Source organism: Rhynchophorus ferrugineus, unplaced genomic scaffold (assembly GCF_030347505.1).
Source record: "Rhynchophorus ferrugineus isolate W39M unplaced genomic scaffold, kcgeb_rfMv2 rfM3, whole genome shotgun sequence".
Classification (NCBI taxonomy): domain Eukaryota; kingdom Metazoa; phylum Arthropoda; class Insecta; order Coleoptera; family Curculionidae; genus Rhynchophorus; species Rhynchophorus ferrugineus.
This window is the reverse complement of record NW_027472582.1, coordinates 17,080,520-17,106,505: the sequence shown is the minus strand read 5'-3', so window position 1 is coordinate 17,106,505 and position 25,986 is coordinate 17,080,520. Positions and strand designations below refer to the sequence as shown.

Genomic DNA, 25,986 nt, shown 5'->3' with positions numbered 1-25,986 from the left:
TATCACAAACCTATGATTCTGCTAAAAAAATATAATATGTACAGAACATTTGAACACAAGAGAATAAGACTATTCTGAAGTAAACATATGACCTGTTGAATCCTGGTTCTACGCAAAATAAAACGAAAATGGAGGGTACGATAATTTGACAGACATTCAAGAAGAATGTTTACTTTCGGATTACTGCTGGATTGTTTGGATTAACATTTTGCTTAAAAATGTTCTTAACACCTTAAAAAGAGTCTAAACTAAGTTAAAACAGTGTTAATTTGGCACATGGAAATTTTGGTCACGATGTTGGATTGGAATTGGAATTCGGTAAAAAAAAATCGGCATGTCTGTAACATTATTTGACCTTCACATATTTAAAGAAAATTTAAATGCTGGTTAAAATGGTCAGAATGTAATAAAAGGCTTCATAATCTTCTGCCCAATTGTGGTTTATAAAAAAAAAACATCTGCAAAGACACGAAGTATTGAACTATATAGAAATATGAAAATAAGATTATTGTCATAGTCATTCAAATATCCATTAGAGATTTCTTTCAATTACTGATATTGAAGGCTATTAGATACGTTATTAATATAACAATGATACATTTTAGCCCTCATAATTTCTTCATTGTGTTATACACATGGTTACCAAAGATGATTTGCACTATTCTTACCTGTTCAGTGAAGTGCTTTGATGATGTGTTAATGTCATCTCATGGCTTTGATGTCTTTCACCACCATGTTCATCTGGTTCCCTAGTTTCCCTCTTTGTTGTTACTGTACTACTTGTATTATGTTGTGAAGACATCACAGTTGCGCTTACCTATCAATAAACAGTATTGTAATTGAGTGACACAAACTATATATAATCATATACTTACAGTATCAATACTTTTTGGTGGACAAGCGATATCAGCTCGCGATGATGGCGGAGGTATAGCATGTGGCTGTGGCACTGCGTAAGGATAAGGGTATGCTCCAAACGGATAAGCTGGATATCCGGGATGCCCATGAAACTAACACAAAAACGAGTTTCTGTAATATACCAATACAAGTAATTAATATTTTTTACTTACATGTAAAAACGAGGGATGCATAAGATGAGGAGGTTGCATTGCACCTGAATAAGGATGACTTGGTGGACCAGGCAATGAAACTGGCGGATGTGAGGGTCCACCACCAACACTTCCAGTGCTACTGCTCGGACTTATTAAATTTATGGCTGAATGAGGTGAAGAAGGAGGTTGACGTAATGGGGGTGTTTGAGAAATAACCTAAAATATATATAGGGTTAAAAATTAACGAAGGCAACTTAAAGCATAACGGTTTATACCTGTGGAGTTGGTGTACTACTAGTTTTAGGGGTTAGGCACTTTTCACTAATAGGCTGAGCTGGACTAACGCTCGATCGACTGATATTTGGTCCCCCAAAATCTGGTTCCTTTTTAATGCTATCAATTGCTGGTCCTGAAGGTGGCCGCTCGGAACTGGATGAACTAGGTGTTTGAGATGTTGGCGGTTGTGGAGGCGGCAAGTATCCAGGAACCTAAATTATTAATAAAATATCTTTATAACAATATGAATCTAATATATGTATAATGTATATCACCTTTACATCCTTTAGACTTTGCAGTGGATCTGATAAGTGATTTGGTGGTGGAACAAAACTGGCACTTGGAGGTAATCCTTGAGAACTTGGTGGAAGACTACTGGAACTATAATTAGTAGCAAAACTACTAGGGGGGTTATTTTGGGGTAAGCTATCTGGCACTTCTTGCTTGATCTTCAAGTTTTGAGGTTCATTCTATAGAAAAAATAAAATACATTTGTAATATATATATTTTTTATTAACTAAAATCATAACTAACCTGTTGTTGCATATGTTGCGGGGATGGTTTATCTAGGGTTCTAGGTGAATGAGGATGGCCATAAGGAGGCATAAATCCATAATGACTCATGCCAGGGGGAGGTTGCGAACCACCTATTGTAACTAAATTATTTGACTGCATTGGAAGTGGTGGCTGCCCAATAGGAGTTGAGCTTTGCATTTGTGAATGATCTGATCGTTCAATTCTTTCTGGTCTTTCAGATTTTTCCTGTCTTGATTTCTCTTCCTAAAATTAAAATATTAAAAAAACACCTAACACAAAAAATAAGATTATTACTTCAGATGCTCTGGATGATTGTGATAAATGTTGTGCCATTGGAATAACTTGTGGAATATTAAGAGGCTGCATATTTCCATATGGTTGTGGTTCACTTCTATTTTGATTGGTAAGTTCCATAGGTTCCTCTCTAGGTTCCATTTTAATAACGGTACTTGCAGCTGAATTATTAGAGTCCCTCGATGGATCTCGGCTCTGATAACCAAAAGTTAACTGGTCTTGAGATCTTCCATCTTTAAGATAACTTGAGTGATTCATATTGACAATATGTTCTTTGTTTTCTTTAAGATTCATTGCATGCTTTGGTTGTAAATGATTAATTAATGGAGGATCTTTCATGCCAAAACTAATAGATTCTTTTATATTCATATTTTGCGGGAGATATAATGAGTTATCTTTGTAGGAAAGATTATGTGATGGGGGCTGACTACTAGAATCCTCTTTTGAACTTATACTCAGCAGAGAAGCGTCATTGCTAGAATCCAATTCTTCTTTTATAATTGGCTTTTCGACAGTGACTTTCGGAATAATTAATTCCGTTTTGTATTGAGGTTTTTGCTCAAAACTTTGCAGTGTGGATTGATTTACTATTGATTCTGAAATTTCGTCCTTTATTTCCTCTTTCTTTGGCTGTATTGGTTCAGTTTTTATGTTAGATTCTTTCTTAATATCATCTTGCCCAAATTTAATCGACGCTGGGTTAAATTTGATATCTTTCATATCCAAAGCACCTTCCAAATTTCTTTTAATTAAATTTTTCCTTTCATTTATATCTTCTGGCAATCTTATTGATACATTTAGCGGTATTGATTCTACATTATTTGTAGACTGTATTTTGCTTGAAGTTATAACAGGTACAGTTGGGGTAATATTTGTGGTAACAGATGTTATAATTTTCGGTTCTACATCGTCTGATTTAATTGGAGGTGGTTTATTTGTTAATGACTCCTAAAAAAGTTGAAAGTTGAAACAAGTTCTTATGTTTCTAAAGATCAAAGATAGGTTCAAATGATACATACTTGCATTATTACATTGTTATTTGTACTAATAATAGTACTAACTGATGTGGTAACTGTAGAACTAAAAGCGGTGTTATTATTTGATGCATTAATATTTGGGAGTCCATTAACAACATCAGATGGATCTTGACTAGGTTCTGTAGATTCAGGTTCGTCATTAATAGAACCAGATTCTGAAATAACACTTGCGGGACTGTCTGCTCTTTCTCTCTTCTTTTTAAATACGCTACCTTCTTTTTCGTCTGTTTCACCATCATCGAGTTTATCCTATATTAAATTTTGTTAATTATTAAAAGTATAATTTTCAATTAAAGGCTTAAAAACCTACCTGAGTCCTTTTTCTATTTTTATTTGGAGTTTCCTGCTTATCATTTTTGCCTTTCTTCTTTCCTGGAGTTCCTGGTCCGTTGGGAGTACTGTTTTTATCATTTCCAGTATTGCTCTGTTTAATGGGAGTTTTTGGTTCTGGCGTTTCGGTACCACCTACAATTCGTTGTAATAAAAAAATACACCTTATTAATCTCAATTAAAATACCTCGTTTAGGACGCGACCTATTGTTTGTCGGTTGATCTTTTGCGCCTTTATTTCTTGTACGCATACGTTGTGGACTTTCATCAGGTCCTTCTATATAAACAAAACATATTTTGATGACACACAATTCAATGTGATAACTACCTATTTTCGGTTTTTCTCATACTAATTGGGTTAATTTTATTTATGTAATTGTACTATTACATGAATGTGTAAATAATTTTTAAGTATCAATTTAAAATACGTAAAAATACAGAAGTTGTTTGAATTTTAGTAGCTATATTAATACTTAAATTTAACCGGTCATAGCATCAAATTGTGGTTAATATAATCCCCTCTAATTTGTGAAAACAAAAATGAACTCATGACAATTACTATCGTAAAGTATTTAACCTAACTTATTAAATAATTAAAACCAAATCATTACCTGCTGGTGGAGTATTTGCAGCTGTAGTAGGAACTGTAAGCTGTGGCAATTCATTGTTTTTTCGATAGTGCGTCCTGCAATCCCAACATAGTATTTGTCTGTCTTTTCCACCCGGTTGCCAATCCTTGGAATCTAAATTAATAGGGCATCAATTAGTATCAGGTAGATTTGATTTTACCTAATTACGAACTTGTTGTAAAACAATGGGAACAGCGATATTGAGCTTCCCTACTGTCACTATCGTCTTCACTTTCATTATCGTTGTCGTCTTCTGTAACCGAACTAGTTTCTCCAGGGTTCTTTTCGCTAGGCTGTGGGGAGGGTCTATTTTCTGTTGCCTCCGGAGCAGGTGTAGCTGCTCCACTTGTACGGCCTGTTTGAAGTGGATGAATTAATTTATTTTAAGGTTAAAACAAAGAAAGCAACTTTTAACTGAAGTTAATATAATGAAAGTAAAATATCTTCATAACGTGACTGCGGTGTCATCGAAACCGTTTACAAGTCAAATGGAGACATTTTACTGGTAATTTCAGTAAGTTATTTCAGAGATTGTATGTGTGGTACTATAGAGTTAAATGACTGATATAATTTTAACGGTGGCATCTAAATGTTGTTTCTTAACGTTGTATAATATAGGGTTTTTGAATATTGATGGGTCAATAATGGCAACCTGTGGTGACCTGATTTTTTGGCCACGACTGTTTAAACTGTTGTTTATTATTCAGTCACTGATACAAAACTTTATTGTGGAAGTGAAAATTGTTAGGACTGCAGTTGGACTGAAAAAACTTCTTTAGCTGTGAAACGCATTTTAGGATGAATGATTATGTCAAAACGCATAATTATTGTATTAAAGCGATGCCAACCTACGAAAGGTTCATCAGGTGACAATGTATATACGAAAGTTGCTGTTTGGTATGAATTTTTGTCAAGTAGAGTCACTGGTCTCTTTTTCTCAAACAATTTGAGGGCATATTTATCTCTGGCAGAGATCTGGCCAAAATCATACAATTCCACAGACTTTTTTTTGTGGGCCTCAACAAGCCGCTCAAAACAAGGGCCAACGCGCAACATAGAGTAATGCTCCTAAGTACCACAATCCAGGCTATTGATCACATTCAGCTGAATTTGAGATACAGGGTTATTGAAAATTCGACCACTCGGAACCGTGACTTCGTGAGAAGACACGGAGTGTGTTTAAATAAAGTTATATTCGATACACAATAGCACATACAGAACTTTTAAATGAAAAAAGAATTACGACTCCACACAGATTATTTCATTTTATTTCAAAATAGATCTTTAAAAAAAAGTTCTATAATTAATAATTGATTTATAATATATAACAGACCATAAATTATCTGCATATTTAGAAAAAAATATATTCAAGCTCATAGTTTACTAGTTTTATAACTTTTTAAACAGCTGCAGAAAAGTTGCTTTCAAAATTGGTCAAATAAAAAGAAGTATTTTAGAAACACTGAATAAAACTACTTCTACTTTTAAAAAATAAATGCAAGATGCATTTCTAAAATATACAGGTCACTACACAAATACTATATATATTAAATAAGATACAACGATTTTCAAGTTGTGGCCCTGTATATTTTGTAGGGGTGGCCTAAAAAACTGTAAAATTTTGAACAGATTTTGAATGTGATTGAGTATTCTCTTTTACAAGTAAAAAACGTCTGTAAATAAAAGCCTCATAATTGTGAAAATTACCAGTCTGTAGGTATTTTGTTATAACTCTTTGTAATGCTCATATTTTTTGACCAGTATAAACTGGAATAATAAAAAAGTTCAAGACAATTTCGTCAAATAAAAAAATGTCCAGTTTACGCTGTGAATCAAATCTACCAAGCTATTCTAACAAATCTTAAAGCATGCAATATATATTTACATAAAATATATACAGTACAATATTTAGATAAAATTAATTCAAATAGTTTACTAAAATGTATTCCTTTGTGTTAGTGTTAATAATAATGGTTCTAATTAAGGTTTTAAATATTAGTTAATAATTATATTAAATGTTAGTATGTAACACATATTACTAATACAGGCAGAAAAGCCTTTCTTATAAAAGAGAAGTACTTGTAGTACTCGCAAATAGGATACAACACTACTGACACGAATATAAGTATAAATATATACCTGTTTACTCCAAAAGGTCGGTGCTAACTTTATAATCACAACTGAACAGGTATCAATCATAAATTAGAGATAAATAAAACTAGTGTCAAAGAGTGATTATAAAGTGTCCCGCACCTAATATGAGCATTTCTTTAGGCCACCACTATCGATAACCACAACTTACCTGCTGTGGATGCACCATTACCTCCTCTACTATTCCTAGTGTTCCTTATCCTACGTAGAGATCCTTGGCGACGACGCCTATGAGGTCTATTATTGTTTGCACCAGGTGTTTTTTTCCAGAGGTAGTAAAATTCAACTAATTCCGGCTATAAACAAATACATAAATAAATAGACGCATGTCAAAAATGATAAACTTTTCCAATTTTAAGAGACAAAGAATTAATATTGTGTCAAAAGAAATATGGCCTGATGGCTTGAATATATTACTTGGCAAATAATCATGTAAAACAAACTGTATTAATTTATTTTTAGATTATTTGCGATATTGACAAAATTCTGAGGAGAAAAAATTATACCTCACGTTATTTATAAATGAAATAACACTTGGAAGGTTAGATTTAATGAAGACATAACACTAAATTCTAATATACTTCTCATTATACCAAACATGTTTGGTATCAAAATACGTCAAATATTTTAAGATAATTGGCAGGATGCCCGACCATATTACTGTCTATCATTAATATGTATGCAGTCAAATTCATAATATGAAAATAGCACTTTGATTAATAAGCAGTATAAAATGGTCTATTATATCTATAATAGAGAATTAATAGAGAATACTTTTTTGCCTTAAAAAATTTGACTCGTTTCAGTAAATACAAATATTGTAAATTTAATTAATTGACTATTCCTGACATGTGGAAATTTTTATTGTTTACTATATATTTTAATATGTCATATCTTGATATTCTAATCTTGTTGTCTTAACTATAATCTGCGTGATTTATTTTAAGTATTAGTAAATTTTTATGCAACTTGAAATTATCACTTCTGAAAAATCAAAATGTATCTTTACAAATTATGACATAACATTTTAACACAAGATAGTTTTAATGAAACATATGAATATTAAATGCAGATTACATATATTTAGGTCTCCAAACCATGAAAAGTAGTAAAGGTTTAAAAATAAAATTATATCCTACAAATTGTAAATTTTTCGTTCGCTATTTTCACTCATTTGTTTTCAAATATGCCAGAAGTCAAATTAAAATGCATGACAATAAAGTGATTATATTATTTGCTTTTCAAAAATAAAGGCAGTTTAATTTCACCCGGAAAGATGTATAGAGTTCGTCTTATTCAAGAAACAATTATTTAATTGCATGAATTTTCTTATTTAGGTTATGTTGTGACAGTAATTAACAGTTCCAGAATTAAGTGACTTTTGTTTTAAAATCTCTTATCTTCTTAGTCCCCCATTTAATTTATTTAGTAAACTTTTTGATATTTTTAATGATCGACTTATTAATTAACATTAAACTTAAAATATTTTATGTTGGCATAAAACTAGTGCCAATTAAGTGTCCACTTAATGAGACGCTATTAAATTTTAACACCTACTCTACAGCCTACATTTTCTCATATAACTAAGTATTTACATAAAAGCCGCTTCTAATTTAATTTGATAAGTGTTATTCTTGATAGGCAGTTCCTGACTCCTCAAGATAACCACGAACGTATTACCGTATCTCGATGAGGCAATAGATCCTTGCGAATGCGAAAAAAATTCTTTCCGAATTGTCTCAATCCTTTGACAAACCGTTTCGTCTCTTCCTCGCTCCACTTTTTGTCTATTCCTTTGGGAACGGGACACTTTACCAATGCTTGGAGCGCTTTGCCCGGGTCATAACCAGAATCATGAAGCTGTAAAAATAATAAGATATTTAAAATAATTATATTAAATTTGTTGTATACATATATATGATATATACATATATCCATATGATATAATACATTCCTATTACGATTGTATTTTACGAAATAGTATTAACATATGGGTTCAGAAAAAATCAAGCCGAAGAGTGTTATAGGAGGTGTGGTTAATTCTAATAACACTTAGATTTCATTAAATTTATTTCATAACGAGCTGAATGTTCATTTAAAATAATTGCCATTTGAATATACATCACCATCAAATAAAATGGGCTTTATAGCTAAAAATATTTTTCATAGATGTCCAATGTAAATGATATGAACAAAGTTCAAGATATACTCGAAATACAAAGTACAGAAATATGAATGGCATAATAGAATTTTAAAAACATTTGACTTGATTTTAGGAATCAAGTATAGTGATTGTTTTTACAGTATGTTAAACATTTTACTGTTATAATATATAAGAATAAATATACATTAATAGATATACTTTATATTTCTTGGAAAAAATGTTTGTATAAAACATAATAGTGAAAGTATAATTAAACTTCTGGTTGAATTTAAATATTGAAAAAATAGTATACTTTTTGTTACTAGCAGAGTTACTATCTACATAGAAACCATTACTTCTGACTAACTAATCTGTACATTCCAAATGATAAGGTTGTGTTTGTGAAATTTGATATTTTCCTGCTATTATAGATAATACACGCTTTTATTAAGATTTATAGCTGATAGCCTCATACATTTACAACATGAAAATTCCCATAAATATGAATGCATTTGCTTTTATAAAAGTCACAATAAAATATTCATATATACGCCACAAGGTCCTCGGTAAATGTAAAAATGTATTTTATGAACATAATTTCTATTTATAACGATAGGAAGTATTTGTCATAAGATACTTTAATACTGCATTCCAGATTTTGCACCATCAGACTTTCACTTTTTCCTTTATTAATATATACGAAAAGTAATATACAACCGACAAAATAGTAATTAATAAAATATATATAACAATTATCTTGGTAGTTACTAAGTTATTTATTTTCTCCTTTATTCCTATTATATTTTAAAACATAACATGGACTTAATATTTATGTATATGTACCTCGAGTAAATTGAAGGTAATATGGTGGATGAGATTGTAACGAATAATTATTCTAGGTGGTAAAATAAAGCAGATATATTCCTGAATAGAAATTCATCTTCATAAATATAAAACAGTATGAAATTACTAATACAGGAAAGGAATATGCTAACTGAGATATATTAAAAGGTATTATTATGATTAAAGTAAAGTTTTTCATCACTGTTTTTAGTTTGATCCTTAAAACTTGTTTCTTTGATAGTAATAAATAGGAGTTAGGAAATCACTATGGCAATGCAAGGCTGATTCTACTACGAATTAAATACAAAAACCGAATCTTACCACGTCTAAAGCATTAATTGTAGTATCATCTCGGGAAGCTGCGTTGGCTCCATCTTCCGGGCAGCCACCATCGCACATACCTGCGAAAGCTGCCATGCTTCTCGCCGCTCTTAGATACATTAAAAGATCTGAATCTAGTGTCATTGCAGGTACCCACCTAAAAACATTTTCATTCTAATTATACAAAATAAATGGAAGATGAGGATTACGGACCTTAGTTCCTCTCTTATATGCGTATCTTCTGGATCAGGTGACAACTGTTCGGGTGGTACCCCAGGCCTATACTCGGGCAGACGAGCCTAATAAATAACATAAATAGTTAAATAAAACTATACTATAACTTGTGTTACAAGAAATGATCAATCCATAAATCTGTTTTATATATATATATATATATATATATATATATATATATATATATATATATATATATATATATATATATATATATATATATATATATATATATATATATATATATATATATATATATATATATATATATATATATATATATATATATATATATATATATATATATATATATATATATATATATATATATATATATATATATATATATATATATATATATATATATATATATATATACTTGCTGTTTTATATAGGTGGCGCTACGCACAGTACTAATTTTGCATAAATTATGAAAAATACTCTCTAATAATAATCATATTAATATAACATTGGTATTCTCAAGAACATTACAGATATATGAACTGATTTCTCAATTTAGATTTAATACCATTTTGCCATTAGTCAGTCTAAAATAAAACACACAGTACAATTAGCACCTAAAACCGCTTCTCCCTTTCGAAAATAAATATGCTCAGTTAACTTTAATTGCTTAATGATATATACTACCATGCTGAATTAGTCTACGTATATATATATTATTTTAACTAATAATAATAATCCTTATGCTGGAAGAGGAGTTATTTAATGTAGTCATTAATGATTTCGTTCGTCTGAACAAATGACCGACCGTTGTCGATGGTTTTTAATACAAATGTTTTCAAATTCAATGAGACGGCACATTTCTAATAGTAGATATTTATCTTTTTTTTAATGGATGTCTTCTCTTATTGAATTCTTTAATGAACCGAAATCTGACATTATGGAAGTGAAAATATTCTAAATGTTATGTCATGATATTTTTAGAAAAATGTATTTCTTTTCTGGGCATTTTAGATAATAATAATTAAATTTTACAATCTTAGAACTGACTATCTTCTTGTATTGCTGCAGAAAAATATTGCATATTTGTGATAATCTATATTTTCCAAGCATTTATGAAGTTAATAAATTAAATATATATATATATATATATATATATATATATATATATATATATATTATTTTCTCGGTTAAGTTAATATTCTAAGTAACTATATTCAGTAGCATAATTAGAATATATAATAGTATAGATACAACGAAAGGTAATATTCTTGGTGAATAACGTTTGATTTAGTAAAATAGTTTTTATTAGTATTGTTAGCCTACTAATATCTAACAGTTCTGTGTGTAGTGATTTTTCCAAACGAGGTAGCTGAATTCTTAAATTGTTAATTCTAATCTAGTATTGTGAAGAATGTATTTTTGAAACATGATCAAAGTGAAATTGAGAGGGAACACCCAGTTTTATCATACAGATTGTAATAAAGATTTTTTTCACAAGATATTGAACAATATAATTTAAAATAATACATTGAAAGATATATAACGTGATTGTCCAGAAGTATCATTCTTGTTAGTAAAAATAAGTATGTTATTAGATATAGTTGCGTGTTATTATATGTATCTAAAAGGTTGGCAAGAACATGATTGAGGATGTGATCTAAAATTGACCTCAAATAAAAAAAATCGTAAAATAAATAAAGATCATTTTCTTGTAAATCTAATGGACCAAATATATACATAAGGATTTTAAAAATGTTTTGATTTTTAAATAAGGTTCAAAATAACTTGTAGATGTTAACATCTAATAGTTTTCCATGCAGTAATAATAGAACATGTAGCATGCGCCGTTTTTAGGCTATTTACAGAAAAATATACGACAATAACGAAATATATCTACCAAATATTAATAATACAAACTACTCTAAAATGACATTTCATATTTCTATAACAAAATAATAGTTAAAATCAATTTTAATATCATATTACAGTTAAAATTATTGAACAATATTGTTTTGTTCAATTTTTACTAAAAAAATAAGCAATTGCTTTAAATACTTCAAGATGTATTGACCAGAAAGATATCTCGAGGATAGACGAGATATATTACTCAGCTCCACTTAGCAAAGGGATGATTATTAGACATGTGTTACGTGATGTAAATGATGACGTATACTTTTCTGTAAGCAGCAGCGTCCTCAAGAAATTTCTACGTTAAAAATTTTGAATGTTACCGTGTGTTTATTTTGGATCAACATACATAAACATCTTTTACCTGGTTTCCTGGACCCACCCTTATCTCGCCTTGAGTTTGTGCCATAATTAAGGGTTCTTGTCAAAACAATTCCGTTTACTAGACCCTAATTCTGCACAGGAACCTGAAACAAGAAGAAAAACGACTTATTAAAACATGGTCACCCAAATATCGTTGAGAACGCCAGGAAAGTTGGGCGTTCGGTAATCAGATGCCACCCCCTAGCCCCCGCTAACAACAAACATAGTTCCTTTCAGAGGCAACAAAAAATTAATGGGTTTCGAGTTCTAAGACCGGAGATATATTCTCTATCTCCCTTCGGCCATGGGGGATGCAAATTAAAAGTACAGATGTTAGCTTCGTTTCGCATCCCTCACAAGCGAGGTGGTAATGAACCTTTTTGTGCTGCGTTGTCAGATTTACATAGCGGTCCTAACCAGATAATTAAAGTGTGAACTATTCCAATTTTAGGAGGGATCCATTTTACTTGATCGTTATTAAAAGTGTTTATTTGAATTAATGTCAACTTTGATAACTTAGCTTGCTTCTTTCGTCCGACAAATTCAATATTACTTTTATTTGGTTTTTTCTAGATAGCCAGGAAATACTTCCGTAGATCTCTTATAGTTGGACTGTGTAGACATGATCATTTTAAGTATTTGGTGGCCCCAGAGCGAATGTTAGGAATCGCAAATAGTGATTTATGGATTTGTTTTTAATTTGTAGTACTTTCTTTTAAATCTTTGAGTTATATTATTTAAAATGTTTTTATTTTCAAGTCTTTATTTTGCTGCAATTTTTTTGCTATTTGGATATTATCTACAACGAATATTTTTGCTTCAAAATTTAATTGTTCGGCTCTCTTAAGGGGTACATTTAGTCGAATTCGATGGTTCAATTCTTTAGCAAATCTTTCCCAGTCTATTTTCTTGTTTATTACAATTCGGTTTTGTTATATTCTTATTATATTTTCACTCAGTATCCAGAATCACTCGAACGTGATCTAGACTTAGGTCAACATTTTCTTCGACTTCCATATAGTTTGGATGTAATGTTTCTAACTATGAAGAAATTTAACAGGTCTGGATTTTTTCTTAATCGGTTTAGCAATAAGTTCGATTTCCAGTTGACATGTAACTATGTCGTAGCTCAGTAGATGCTTTATGAAATTCGTTGTCCCATCATTCTAGATCCCAATACGTGTATATAACACAAAATATACTACAATACTAGTATTTATAGGTATAGTATGAAAAGAAAAGGCAGTATTTCATACATTACTAAACGCATTTCAATGTGTCTTGCTTCAATTCATGGGGCACAAAATATTCAAGCCTTTGGTATTATTCCCATGTTCTACAAGGGATTAGAAATAGTTTCTTGTGTCACATCCAATAATTCTGCATATTATTTTTGCGATTTACAGGGACCACTAACGATCAAGTAACGCTTTCAAATTATTTTTTGGCTGTCCAGAAAATTTTAAACACTTTTAAAACGTCGAAATCAGTATTCACATGTTGAAATCGAGTATGGTTATCATAAGCTTTACGCGGCAATAGATGACCTTCAGCCGCTTTTTTCCCTCAAATTGAAATAAAAAAGTAAAACTTCCAACAAATGCGATATACTCAGTACAAATCCAGACATTTTCAAAGCACCAAAAAGTAAAGCTGAGACTTCAACATGAATGAAGTTGGTTACAAACGTACCCGATGCTATTTAATACACAGTAAAATTAATTTATAGGCCTGATATATGTTAGACTCGGGACTTATTTGATTGATTCCTTAATTCAGTTTTCAGGGCGTATATTATAATTATGAACTGTAAATATACTTTTTTAATTAATGTAATATTATTCAGATCAATGTAAAACACTTTACAAAGGCGCCAAAGCTGTTGCTTACGAGGGTTTAACAAAGCTATTGCGGCATTTTAATATGCGCCACAGAGCGTAAAAACTGAACGCATCCAGATTACCAACTAATAGATATTCAACCAGATAAATTATACTTAACGCTTCAGAATCTGAAATAGATCTAAAAACATAAATTTAACATATTCTTTATGTGTAAATGTAACGTAGAACATCCTCGTATTAATCCATCAAATTTCATCCGACAATGTTTTCGACAGGCCCAAAATAACAAACATATTCGGAGCGGTTTTCCGTGAATCCTAACCGTAGCGTTTTCTCACATACACACAATTAAGCGGCGAAAAAACTAACGCCTAATATTCTCACGTCGTTAAAACTGACCCCGCACGATCGTTTTTACTACAGGAAAAGTAGATTTAACTATTTACATTTTTCGTCGGATATTTTTCTAGGTAAGTGAAAACGTGTGACAAGTTAGTTGATGATAAGTTGGCTTGTTAAAAGTATAATGGGTTAAGGATCGTAATTTATTATTTAAATTGGACAAAGATCTATAGGATTCTACAAATTTACAAATATACATAAAGAAACTTGGCTTATAAATACAAGCTATTTTATATCCTATCCAACAACCACCGTTCAAAAGTTTGGAAACATCCATATTTTAGTTGACATAAAAATACTGCAATAAATATTTAAATTTAAATAAGTTGCTGGCATTGGAGTTTAATGGTATTAACCAAATTACTAGTTTCTTATAAACTATCCCTTATTTGAAAAAAATATCACACGTGTTTTATGACCAATGTTGGCGGTTCTAGTAATTGCTTTATATTTTTTTTTACATATTTTAAAGTCTTCTTTTACCAACTATGGTTTTATCTGGACTGGACCTACTATTTAACGTGGATTCCGAACCACGGTCCTCGACTTTAAGGCTACCGACTGGCGAGTGACCAACTTATAAATCATCCCAGAAGACATTCGGTCTTACCCAACCTGGTTACTGGCGTGACTGGGATCATTTTCCTTGTCGGATTTTACACTCTTGCCTAGAACAATCACAAACATAAATTTACGACCATGCCCCAGCATGATTCGAACCCGCGGCTATCGCAACAGTAGGAGGACCGTCCTGTGGCCTTTACCACTGCGCCACCAAGCCGGCTGCTTTATATTGAATATAGTTTAATATTTTAAATAGGGGGTTACAGTGTCAAAATCTATTAGTTTAGGGTTCAGTGATATTCATGTAACAGTTGTAACAGTTCGTGAGCGGATAAAATGGCAAAAAGGTAACAGATTTCTCTTGAAGAGCTGAACGTTGTGTGTGTTCTTTGTGCCAGGAAAGATACATTATGCACCAAATTGCGGAAAAAGTAAGAGTTTGATGTAAAGATGTCCGTTTATACTTTTACAGGAAAATGATCTACCGGAGGCAATCAAGACCGGACGTCTCAAACCTACCAAAAAACAGGATGATAGGTTTGTTATAATGTTATCCAAACAAAATCAATGTCAAATTACCGATATTTGAAATGAAACACGATAAAAGTACATTTTTAAGCTGGTTTAAGAGAATACGTAGTGCCAAAAACCGAGACTAACTGGTACTCATAAGAGAAATGGACTGTAGTGAGCTAAAACACACGGAAATGGAAAAACGGTGCCCTATGGGCGGATGAGTCCGAATTTCAGACGTTTGGATCTAACATACGTTTCTGTGCGCTGATCAAAAGACAAATAGGCGTGAATTGTGCAGATTGTTAGCATAAAGGAGATGATGATTTGGGGATGCCATATGATTATTTTCATTGTCGTTTTCAATTAAATTATTCCTTCCGAACTGTTGAACTTGTTTAAATATATTTTTTATTAAGTTTATATATTGCATCCCTTCTTTTCTATATCCATTTTACATTTCAGTCATATCTTTCAAAAAGTCAGTAGACATAGGAGGGCAGATTTGGAGAACACGGCTAGTGGCAGAACAATTCGCTCAATATCTTCATCGTTTTCAAGGAAACACGGTGCATTAATTTGAAAATAGCAAAAGTTATCCCACTAAATCCACTCTAATTTTTAAACTAAACGCCAGAAGGATGTATGATTCACATTCATTCACACTGTTATCAACAATTTGTTAATCCCATTAGACAAAAAACAGAGATCATATCAGATTTAATCAGAAGACACTTTACCTTTTTTGACACTTTTCCAACTTTACCTAAGATCAAAGATATTAATTTATCGGTCAATTATAAACGATCTATCAAGGTATCCAAAATTTCGTATTAAAACATGAAATAAGGTTACTAAGTCGCAGCAACGTGGGAGTAATACAGCTAGTGAGCAACGTGCAGAAAATCATAACATTGAAATGAACCAAACTACACATACTTTTATAGTGATGTTTATCTCTCTCGTAGCTACTCTTTACCACTTGAGTAGTGTAATATAATTTTAATTTGGGTGTTTAATTGGTAAGTGCATACTGCTATATTTATCCCGCACTCATCTTGCATATGTATTGATACAAGTACAAAAGAGCAACAGTAATAAATTAATTTGTAAATTAAGATGGTACTAAGAATATATAACGTAAGCTCAATTAATTGAATTTGTATATCTTTATCAAAACTTGGATATTTCAAAACGGTTCATTAGGACACTTTTGGCAAGACAATAACAAAAGAAAGTGTAAAGACAACAAAAATTGACGGAAAAAGGTAAAAATTTTAATAGTATTTGATTAGGTTTTGTTGATCATAATATTTATTAATAATTAATTGCAGATATATTGTTATTCATGCATGGGTTGCAAATCACTTGTTAAAAAACCTGGAGGAACCATCAGTTATTACTTTGAACTCGATAAGACACACAGAGGAAGTACCTCATAAATGGTGGATCGTGAACATGTTTTAGAGAGATTGGAAATTAACAGTTTAGTGACTGCCTTGGACAGTGACTCCAAACTTTCAGGATATATGATAATTCTGGAAATTCCTGAGACAGAGTGATGAGAGTGGAAACAACTAAAGGTATGCACATAATTAATAGAATATAACTGTAGAAAAAATTGTAGGGCGTGAAAGATTTATGTGCACAGATATGATTGTAATTGTTCAGAATTGAACATGAGCATTAGGTTAGAATCTATGAGGAGAGAATGAATACTAACTGTTAACTGAATAACTAACTGTAAATGTAGTAAATGCATTAGGCAGAATTTAGTGATTAATTTTATCAAGAATGGTGTACAAAGGTAGTAGCAGAAGATATAAAAAATACAGTGATATAACGATGACTTGACAAACCATCGAAGGAAACAAGAACTAAATGTAAAAAAGGTAAATATGCTCTCGAATGAAAGTACAATACATTACTTTGGTATATAATTGTTAATTAGATAGATTAGGCTTCCCAGGGGGATACCACTACTTAAAAATATATGCTTAGAACGTTCGATAATATATGCAATAGATGTACTATAATGTTAAAATAAATTATATTTGAAAACAGCATTTTTGTTTAATTATTTTATTTAGATTAGAATTTTGTCGTATGTCAAAGCCAAACTGAACTAAAACTCAGAGTTGATGCAGCATCATTGTAAAGTTTTGACGCCACAAATTTCCATGACCCATATATAAAAAAAACTTTGAATAGACTATATAAGATGTATGTAGACATGAACGACAATTGAAGTGCCAATTTTACTCCATATTCGCTGAGTCACTGTCGCTATTACTTATCGTTCGAAAACGCAAATATTTTACATTCAAACTACATTATAAATTATTAAAAAATATTCTTTGGGTTAAGCTTGTAAAATAAATGGGAGCGAGAAGGACGCACACAAATTAGCGTGTTACCAAGCCATAAAATTTTAACCAAACAATTATTCCCGAGCGAAAACGGTTCAGGTCATTAGTGAGCTTCCCGCTGATAAGCCATGTCTTTTCCACGACGGAACACGAAGGCCCCAAATTGTCGAGAGTTTTAGGACGAGAGCGACAGGTCCGTCGTTAACATTAAAAATCTTCGATCGTTATATTCTTTCTCGGCTTTTGGGAGTCACTCTTTTATATTCAATTATCGGTATCTCCATATTTGTTGATTCTACGGATAATGAAAGTTTAAAAAATTAATATAATACTAGGGTTGGACTAGAGAGATTTTTAAATGTATTTACCATAAGATAAAGAAGGAAGCGAATAAAAGCTGTTAAAGAAAACAATCTTTCTACAGGTCCTGATGAACACAAATTTCGTGAACACATTCTTTTATATTTGAATAGTCTTTAAAGATGTAAGCTTTTTTGCCTATATCGTTTAGGTATCACTGTGATTGACCACTGTCCCTGTTCGTAAAAACAATAAAATAATCATCCTCTTTATTAGTTCATTTATCGAGCCATGAATAGCAAGATTTTCAATTTTTTACATTTTGTATTAACGATGGTAAGCATGATGATAAAAATTTATTCAATCTTCTTTCTAAGCTCTCTTTTATTTGTGATGGAATATCAGTAAAATACTTCAAATTGCAATCCTGAGCCGCTCTAATCTCTCTTACAGACATAGTAGGCAGAATTTCAGCCGATTTGTTCAAATGTATTTTGAAACCGTAAGTATTTGGAATAATAATTATAAAATACCATAGTGTCAGGTAATTAAATTACAAATATCCAATACGTATTTGTGTTTCAATTACGTATTTTAATAACAAGTAATTCAAATACTACCGATTTTACCCAGCTTGGTCACTGGAGTGAATGGGATGGGTTTCCTTGTCGCATTTTACACTTTGCCTATGGACTGTCACAACTAAAAGAAATCAAATTCACAAACAAATCTATAACCATGCCCCGGCGGAATTCGAACCCGCGACTAACTTGAATAAAATATATATTCAGAATATAGATTACAAATTAACGTTTACATACTGAAGCTTCAGATCGACAAGCAATTGATATGAACATGCATATAAATTTACACAAATAATCTATGTTTACATAAAGATCCAGTACAACACAAAATAATATCAAATATCAATCGGTATAAGTCTCATGCCATGACTCACCGACTCCAAGCTTTTAGACTTTTAGAAAACTTGTTTTAAAAATAGGTTTACCTTGATAATTTTAAAGATAAAAAAACATAGCAGTCCCCCTAATCCGACGATATTAAAAACTCAGTAGTTCAGATTGTGGGATTGTAAACATAGAAAAATTCACTCAAATGGCATTTAATTTAATATATTAATTTAATAAGAAAGTAAGCATGTATGTATGACATGACATATTTTAATCAGGGAATACTGTGCAACACTGTGTGCATACTCCTGTGTCTTTAAAGTATTCTTATAAAATACAAAAATTTCTAACTTTAACTTAACTTTTAAATCTTTAACTTTTAATTCTACCGTTAATGAGTAAATGGTACTCCTCAAACTTCGAAGAACCTCGTATAACATTTCTGAATAAATGAAATATACAAAATAGTATAAAGTCCGATTTTAAACATCGTATTTACCAGACTAGAAAAAGAACTATTTATAATAATTTGATAGAAAATGATTATGATTTCACAATGACATTGAGTCATCCTTGCACAATAGTATGATGAGCATAAATAAGATATTGCTTGAACATCTAGCCGTTAAAAAATGTCGTTGGATCTTGCATCACTTCGACAAAAGCTCAAAAATATTCTTAGGGCAATTAGTGCTGAGAGGTGGCCAAGAAATACACTCCCGTTGTATCAAAATATGTGTATAAGGCCTACACAGGTGACGAATTGAGTTCTATGCGTATTATCTACAAGCAAAACAACTATCCACTGTATGTGGAACTGGAAATAAGGCAACTGTGCCATGAGAGCAACGTACAATGTACACATGCATTAAAACAAAAAAGAAGAAGCGACGAAGGATCATTCTTCATCATGACAATGGAAAATCTCACACATCGGTTGAAACAATCACATATTTGACTGGCCAAAAGGTCGAATTGATGGGATATCCTCCGTATAGTCACGATTTGGCATCACCCGATTTTTTTATACCCGCATATCAAGAATAAATTTTTTCGATGTCAATGCCTGAAGAAGCCAGTGATGCATTCAAAAATCATGATTTGGAAATACCTCAATAAGAATGAAGAAAGTATTACGAAGATTGGTTCAAGCGCATACAAAAGTGCATTGATCATCATAAAGAAAACAATAAAGCAATTTTCGTTAATAAATTACTGTATGTTCATTATATTATTAGGCTCAACATATAAATATCAACTCTCGTAGTTTTTCTCAAGCGTGTCCACCCATCCACACATCCCAAGTTATTCAATGAACTCAATTAACAGCATAATCTTAATAGACTAGTATGAACAAGTTGTTCAAGCTTGAGTATCAAAGGCATGAAGATATTAACGTGAAAAACACTAAGTTTGGTTAAACTTAAAATTATTCATATAGACTTCTGGATAATTTTAAATTGAAATAGATAATGTTTTGTATTAAACTACACTATACATTGTTCTACCCAAGCCTGCACTCAAATGACGGAAGGAGTTTTTGGACGTTACTAGCAACACGTCCGTTGCTAAACATTAAAATTTCTTGATCGTTACATTTTTTACCAGTCGTTTTAACACGGTGTTTATGAGCGACCATGTCGCCTTTTGGTATTCCGTCGTCGAGCTTATCGCGTCGAATCATCGGGAACAACAGGATATCGCCCGACTTTGAGGATATTGAATTTTATTGTCGTGACGCTAGGCTCTCGTATAATTCCGTCGGACAATTGATGATGTGCTTTTTATTTTTATATTCTCGAAATGCGTCCGTTTTACACGTAATTTCGAGTGTGGAGCTCGAAGAGAATAATAAAACGAGAACCGGCGATTTTTGTAACATATTATCCTTTACGAGTTACATTTAATGACCTCGGTTTTTATCAGGAAATAAATTCCCCTGAACTGGATATCCCTCGTAATTTATATCACATAACATCACATAAAAAATGTATATTTTAATTAAGTCAGTGTTTCTCAGTTAATTTAAAAAGTGGTATTACTTGGTAACTAGGGTTTATCTGCACTACTCGAGAAAACGTCCGATCTTGCCCAGCCTGTTTACTGATGGACTGAGGGATGACACACATTTAAAATACCCTGATTATAGTGTGATTATAATTCACAACTACTGTATTATTTATTGCAAGAACTGTTCTTATGCTTAGAACATGCTTACCTCATGCCAATGAAACGAGAAAAGTAAAGCGTGCTTAGAACGACATTTTCAAAAAAAAATATAAATCAACAACGTTATTTTGGTTGAACGTGACTTGTGTAGTTTTGAGGTTAATGTCCATAGAATATGATTCAAAAAGCGGAAGGTAATTACCGACTCACGTACACATACTCCCAATGACAAACTACAAGTATAGGCCAATACAAAAAGAAGCCAAACACAGAATTGTCGTTAATAATGCTGAAATAAACAAATCTAATGCGATTTCTTGATGAATTCAGATGAAGTAACAATTTTAACAATAAATTCTTAAACAACTTTATACTTGATGTTTTACTAATCCATGTATAATTATTAATATATCCAACCAAAGTCTAAAAGTACGTTTCTTTAAATAACTAATTATTTATTTAGATACGCCAGTTTGGTTAACGTGTATTTATTTAGCAATAAATATTATATAAGCGATTTCCAAAGTTAATTGTTATCTTAATTGGCCATCAATTATGTTTTATTATAAACAATATGTCACGAAGAAAGCGATTGGTTATTACTTAGTTAATATTAGCGTTACATATTATAATGATTATTTAACATACCACAAGAGACAATCGAAATTGTCGAAGTAGATGATTTTCTCCTGTGACATTGTCCTTGACTCTTTTCTTCTGTCAATATTTAAAGAGTTAGGTTGTATTGTATCGAAGGTGTTTTATAAGGTATTAATCGATTATTGTCACGCTTTATTTGTAATTTCTCAGACCTATAAATTAATTTTAAAGGATTTACAACAGACCGCGTTACTGTGTATTAAATTGATTGGGTACATTTGTACAACTTCATGTCGAAAGCCTCAGAGACAGGCTTCGCTTTTCAGTATGCGTCATTTCGTCGGAGTGTGAATAAAAAAGTTTTCAGTGCGTTAAAAATATGATTAAAATGTTGAGTGCTATCCCACTCGCCATATTCTCCAGACCTTGCACTTTCTGATTACTAATTGTTCCGACATATGAGTCGTGATCTCTCTGAGCAATGCTTCGCTTCTTATAAATATATCAAAAAAAGGGGTCGGTTTATGGACAGTCTCAAAATATACAACGTTCTTACGAAACAGAATCCGTAAATTGCCTAAAAGATAGCGGCTATCAATGGACAATACCTTGAAAAAATACACTGCACAGATTTTTCACAAGAGTTTCAAATTTTTAAAAGAATCCATTTCAGATTCAGACTTTAAATAAGAAAAAAGATAATAATTTCATTCTTTTTGTGATGGTTCTTTAGACACGAAATTTAATTTGAACCATATATTAATAGAAAATATAACTACTGTTAAATTAAAAAAAAATATTGGACACTTCCATTCCAAAAACAATTTTCAAATATGCTATTCCTGATTTAATTATTTGCGCGATTGCAACAAAATTGGGCGTCTATTACAATAACAGGTTCATTTTGAAATCATAAATAAATAGCGTTTTACCAATACGGCTACAATATGGTGATAATTTACAGTTTAAACGAGGCGCATAGCTCAAAACACAGAGCGAACGGTTTGTTGTAAATTAACAGAAACATAAAATCGAGTGGCTATAAAGGTGCATCGCGTTTTGTTAGAGAATGTAACACGGATTATATATAGTACTAACTGTATAAATGGGCAATTTTAAAGTAACTAACATAAATCATACGGTACGATCATAAATGCTTTTTTGGAAATGCACGGCTTTTTAGAAAACAGATGGTAAAGGCACTTTATAATTAAGCATGAGAGAAAGGTTTTGATTACATTTTAAGATAACAGTAAACTTAAAGAATAAGTTCTTATATGGATATACCTCCAGTATATTGGATACTATTTGTTATAAACTGTAAGTAATATGGAATGAGGCAGAAAATAGTTTTATATTTCTTAGTCTGTTGTTGTCTACCTGGCCTGTCATTTATTTGTAATAAAAAATACTACTTAAGGGTTGTTTCGCCGAATATATTTTATACAACGTAAACAACGCAGATAATACTATCAGGCCTATAAATTCATTAAAAAAAAATGTATTAATCGTATTGAGTACGTTTGTAATCAACTTTTGTTGAAGCCTCATTGACAGGCTGTACTTTTCAGGAATTGTCATTTTGTCGAAGTTTGACTAACATTGTATTGCAGTGTATTGAAATATGCGGAATCAATGGCATTTGTGGCGGGAAGTTTTACTTATTTTATTGCTATTTGAATAAAAAAGCGGCGGAAGGTCATCGAATGCTGTTTAAAGCTTATGGCAAGCGCGTTTCGACGTTTAAAAGGCAGTGATTTTGTCACCGAAGACGAAACCATCAATGGGAATCGCTATAAACTACAATTGATGCGATTCAGCTGAGCACTGCGCAAAAAACGACCGAAATAGGAACAAAGACACAATAATATTATTCTTCAGTATAATAATCCTCGACGTATTGCAAAACCGATGAAAACATACTTGGAAACAATAAAATGGGAGGTGCTACCCCACCCGCTGCATTTTCCAGGCCTTGCTCCTTCTCATTACTAGTTTTTCCGATTCACTTATGAAGATACCAAAAATTTAATATATTCGTGGATAACCTCAAAAGATACATAAATTTTTTCAAGATGAAATCCCTAAACTGCCTGTAAATGGGAAAGATTTTTCACAATAAAGCTGCAAATTAAAAAAAAATCCTTTAATAATAATTTATAGGTCTAATATATTTGTTCAAAGTACAACTATGGTGTATCATGGATATTTCAAATGAAATATAAGAAACGAAAAAAAACGAAACCTTTTATATTAAAGTAATTTATTGTATACTACGTTCACAAATTGCCTAGAGATTGGATAATACAATTTGATATATCGAAATCTATAAATGTTAAAACGCGAAATGACAAAATCCTAATTATATCATTTGAGGGATGCTCGACTCCTCAATTACAATCTGAGAAATACCTCGAAATACATCCAGCTCGATGGTAAGTTGAATAGGAAATATCTCAAAATCAAAGAACTGTACTGGTTAGTAAACTGAAACATATCCTTAACTTGACCCAAGATCAAAAAATGTATCACCAATGAAAAACTAAACAATGACTTCGAAATTAAAAGGAATTAAAAAGTTTCCCCAGATTTCGCCTTAAAACATGAAATAAAATGAGCAATGCTGAATGAAAGGAAATCAGAAAGTTGAAGTGAAACCCAACTCACCTGAACTCGTTTAGCATTAATTTGTAAATCACGATTGTATCTAATATAAGATGCAATCAAGAAATTCTTTACTTTGCTGGAGACAGTAATTTAAGGCATACATAATATTATGATGTTAAAATAACAGAGACGTACACTGAGATCGGTATACATCTTAATACGAAACTGATGAGGAACAGTAAAACTCATCGCTCATATCATGTGTAGGTACTTGTGAAATTCATTGATTACTTAATAATCAGAGAACGTAAAGCGATGTCAAAAGCTGCCCGGTTTGTTAAACGACACAATCGTCAAAAACGCCCACCCGTTCTGTATTCAACGCCTAAACAATTAATTTGAATAATTTAACAGTTTTCCCGTTGCATATCAAACGAGCCTGGCTGACTGACTGGAAGACGTCATCGTTAGTATGCGACGCGACCATTCACGAAAACCCGAACAAAAGGTACTTCCACCGAATAAAACTGTAAAAACCTTTGAACCTGATACCTACAAAACGCCAGGAAACCCTATATGATCCATTAACAGCACCAGACCCTCGACCACCTGTTAAGGATATATTTATCATATATATCCCATGTTAATTAACATATATCCGAAGATTTATACTTTTTTTGAGTATTAGAATATATAATAAATCACTGTTGAATGAAGTTCTTCACCACCTACGATCTTAAATATTAAACTCGTTTAACAAAATATTGAAATTGAACTGTAGGAAGGTTATCTACTATTGACCAAAACCTATGATGGCTATAAGGAACCATGCTAATATTCGATCGAAATATTTAATCAATCAATTTTATATAACTTCAATTTTCCATAATTATTTATTAATATATATTTTCTAATAACTTATATTATTGTTTGTAATTACCCACTGTAATAATTTCTCCATTTTTTAAAAGCTCTTTTACTTTTATTTCCTTATAAGCTTATGTTTCTAAACAGACGAACTTCTCATCATGAATTACTATGCAATGCAAAGGTGTTTGAAGCAATATTTAAATTACTGTTTTTTTGCTGTTCTTGCTTTTAATATGTATATCATTAAGTCATCCAAGAATTTACTTTATAATATGAATAACCACTGATGATTATTGTTTGTGAATAACAAATGAATTGACAGTAACCAATCAATACAATAAAAAGAAAACTGTAAACATTAATTTGTTCGACAATAAAGTTTCAAGGACCCTGATGGTGATGATAATATGAACCAGTAGGGAATTAACTCAAACAAAGAAACTATAAAGACTTGTACATATTAATTTTAATGTCTTAGACAGGTGTTACTGTGTAAATCGCATCGGGTACATTTGTAACGAACTGCATATGTTATGTGTCATTTCGTTGTGTGAACAAACAATTTTCGCACTGCTTTAAGAACGTCTAAATTTGCATCAAGTAATTAGCATTTGCAGAAAGTTTAACTTTTTTACTTCTATTTAGAAGAAAAAAGCCACTGCTGTGTAAAACTTATGAACAACCATGCTACATCGATTTCAACATGTGAATACTGATTTCGACGTTTTAAAAGTGGTGAATGTGACACCGAAGAC

General features: G+C 31.5%; 1 protein-coding gene across 20 annotated transcripts in view; it reads right to left on the bottom strand.

Annotated features, from left to right (window-relative positions):
* Gug (arginine-glutamic acid dipeptide repeats grunge) overlaps window positions 1-25,986 on the bottom strand; it is a 56,731-nt gene that overhangs the window by 7,530 nt on the left and 23,215 nt on the right. For 15 of the 20 annotated variants that reach the window (XM_076400424.1, XM_076400439.1, XM_076400428.1 and 12 more), the window contains exons 2-18: window positions 12,069-12,186; window positions 9,827-9,912; window positions 9,614-9,770; window positions 7,987-8,166; window positions 6,458-6,602; window positions 4,328-4,510; window positions 4,138-4,269; window positions 3,714-3,803; window positions 3,507-3,661; window positions 3,179-3,445; window positions 2,160-3,107; window positions 1,863-2,108; window positions 1,604-1,798; window positions 1,328-1,540; window positions 1,071-1,268; window positions 876-1,010; window positions 669-817 (exon numbers count right to left, since the gene is read on the bottom strand). In XM_076400424.1, the coding sequence (XP_076256539.1) occupies window positions 669-817; window positions 876-1,010; window positions 1,071-1,268; window positions 1,328-1,540; window positions 1,604-1,798; window positions 1,863-2,108; window positions 2,160-3,107; window positions 3,179-3,445; window positions 3,507-3,661; window positions 3,714-3,803; window positions 4,138-4,269; window positions 4,328-4,510; window positions 6,458-6,602; window positions 7,987-8,166; window positions 9,614-9,770; window positions 9,827-9,912; window positions 12,069-12,128 (3,539 nt within the window). In that variant the 5' untranslated portion in view covers window positions 12,129-12,186. The remainder of the gene's footprint in view (window positions 1-668; window positions 818-875; window positions 1,011-1,070; window positions 1,269-1,327; window positions 1,541-1,603; window positions 1,799-1,862; window positions 2,109-2,159; window positions 3,108-3,178; window positions 3,446-3,506; window positions 3,662-3,713; window positions 3,804-4,137; window positions 4,270-4,327; window positions 4,511-6,457; window positions 6,603-7,986; window positions 8,167-9,613; window positions 9,771-9,826; window positions 9,913-12,068; window positions 12,187-25,986) is intronic. The other 5 variants (XM_076400429.1, XM_076400430.1, XM_076400433.1 and 2 more) reach the window with 4 other exon arrangements.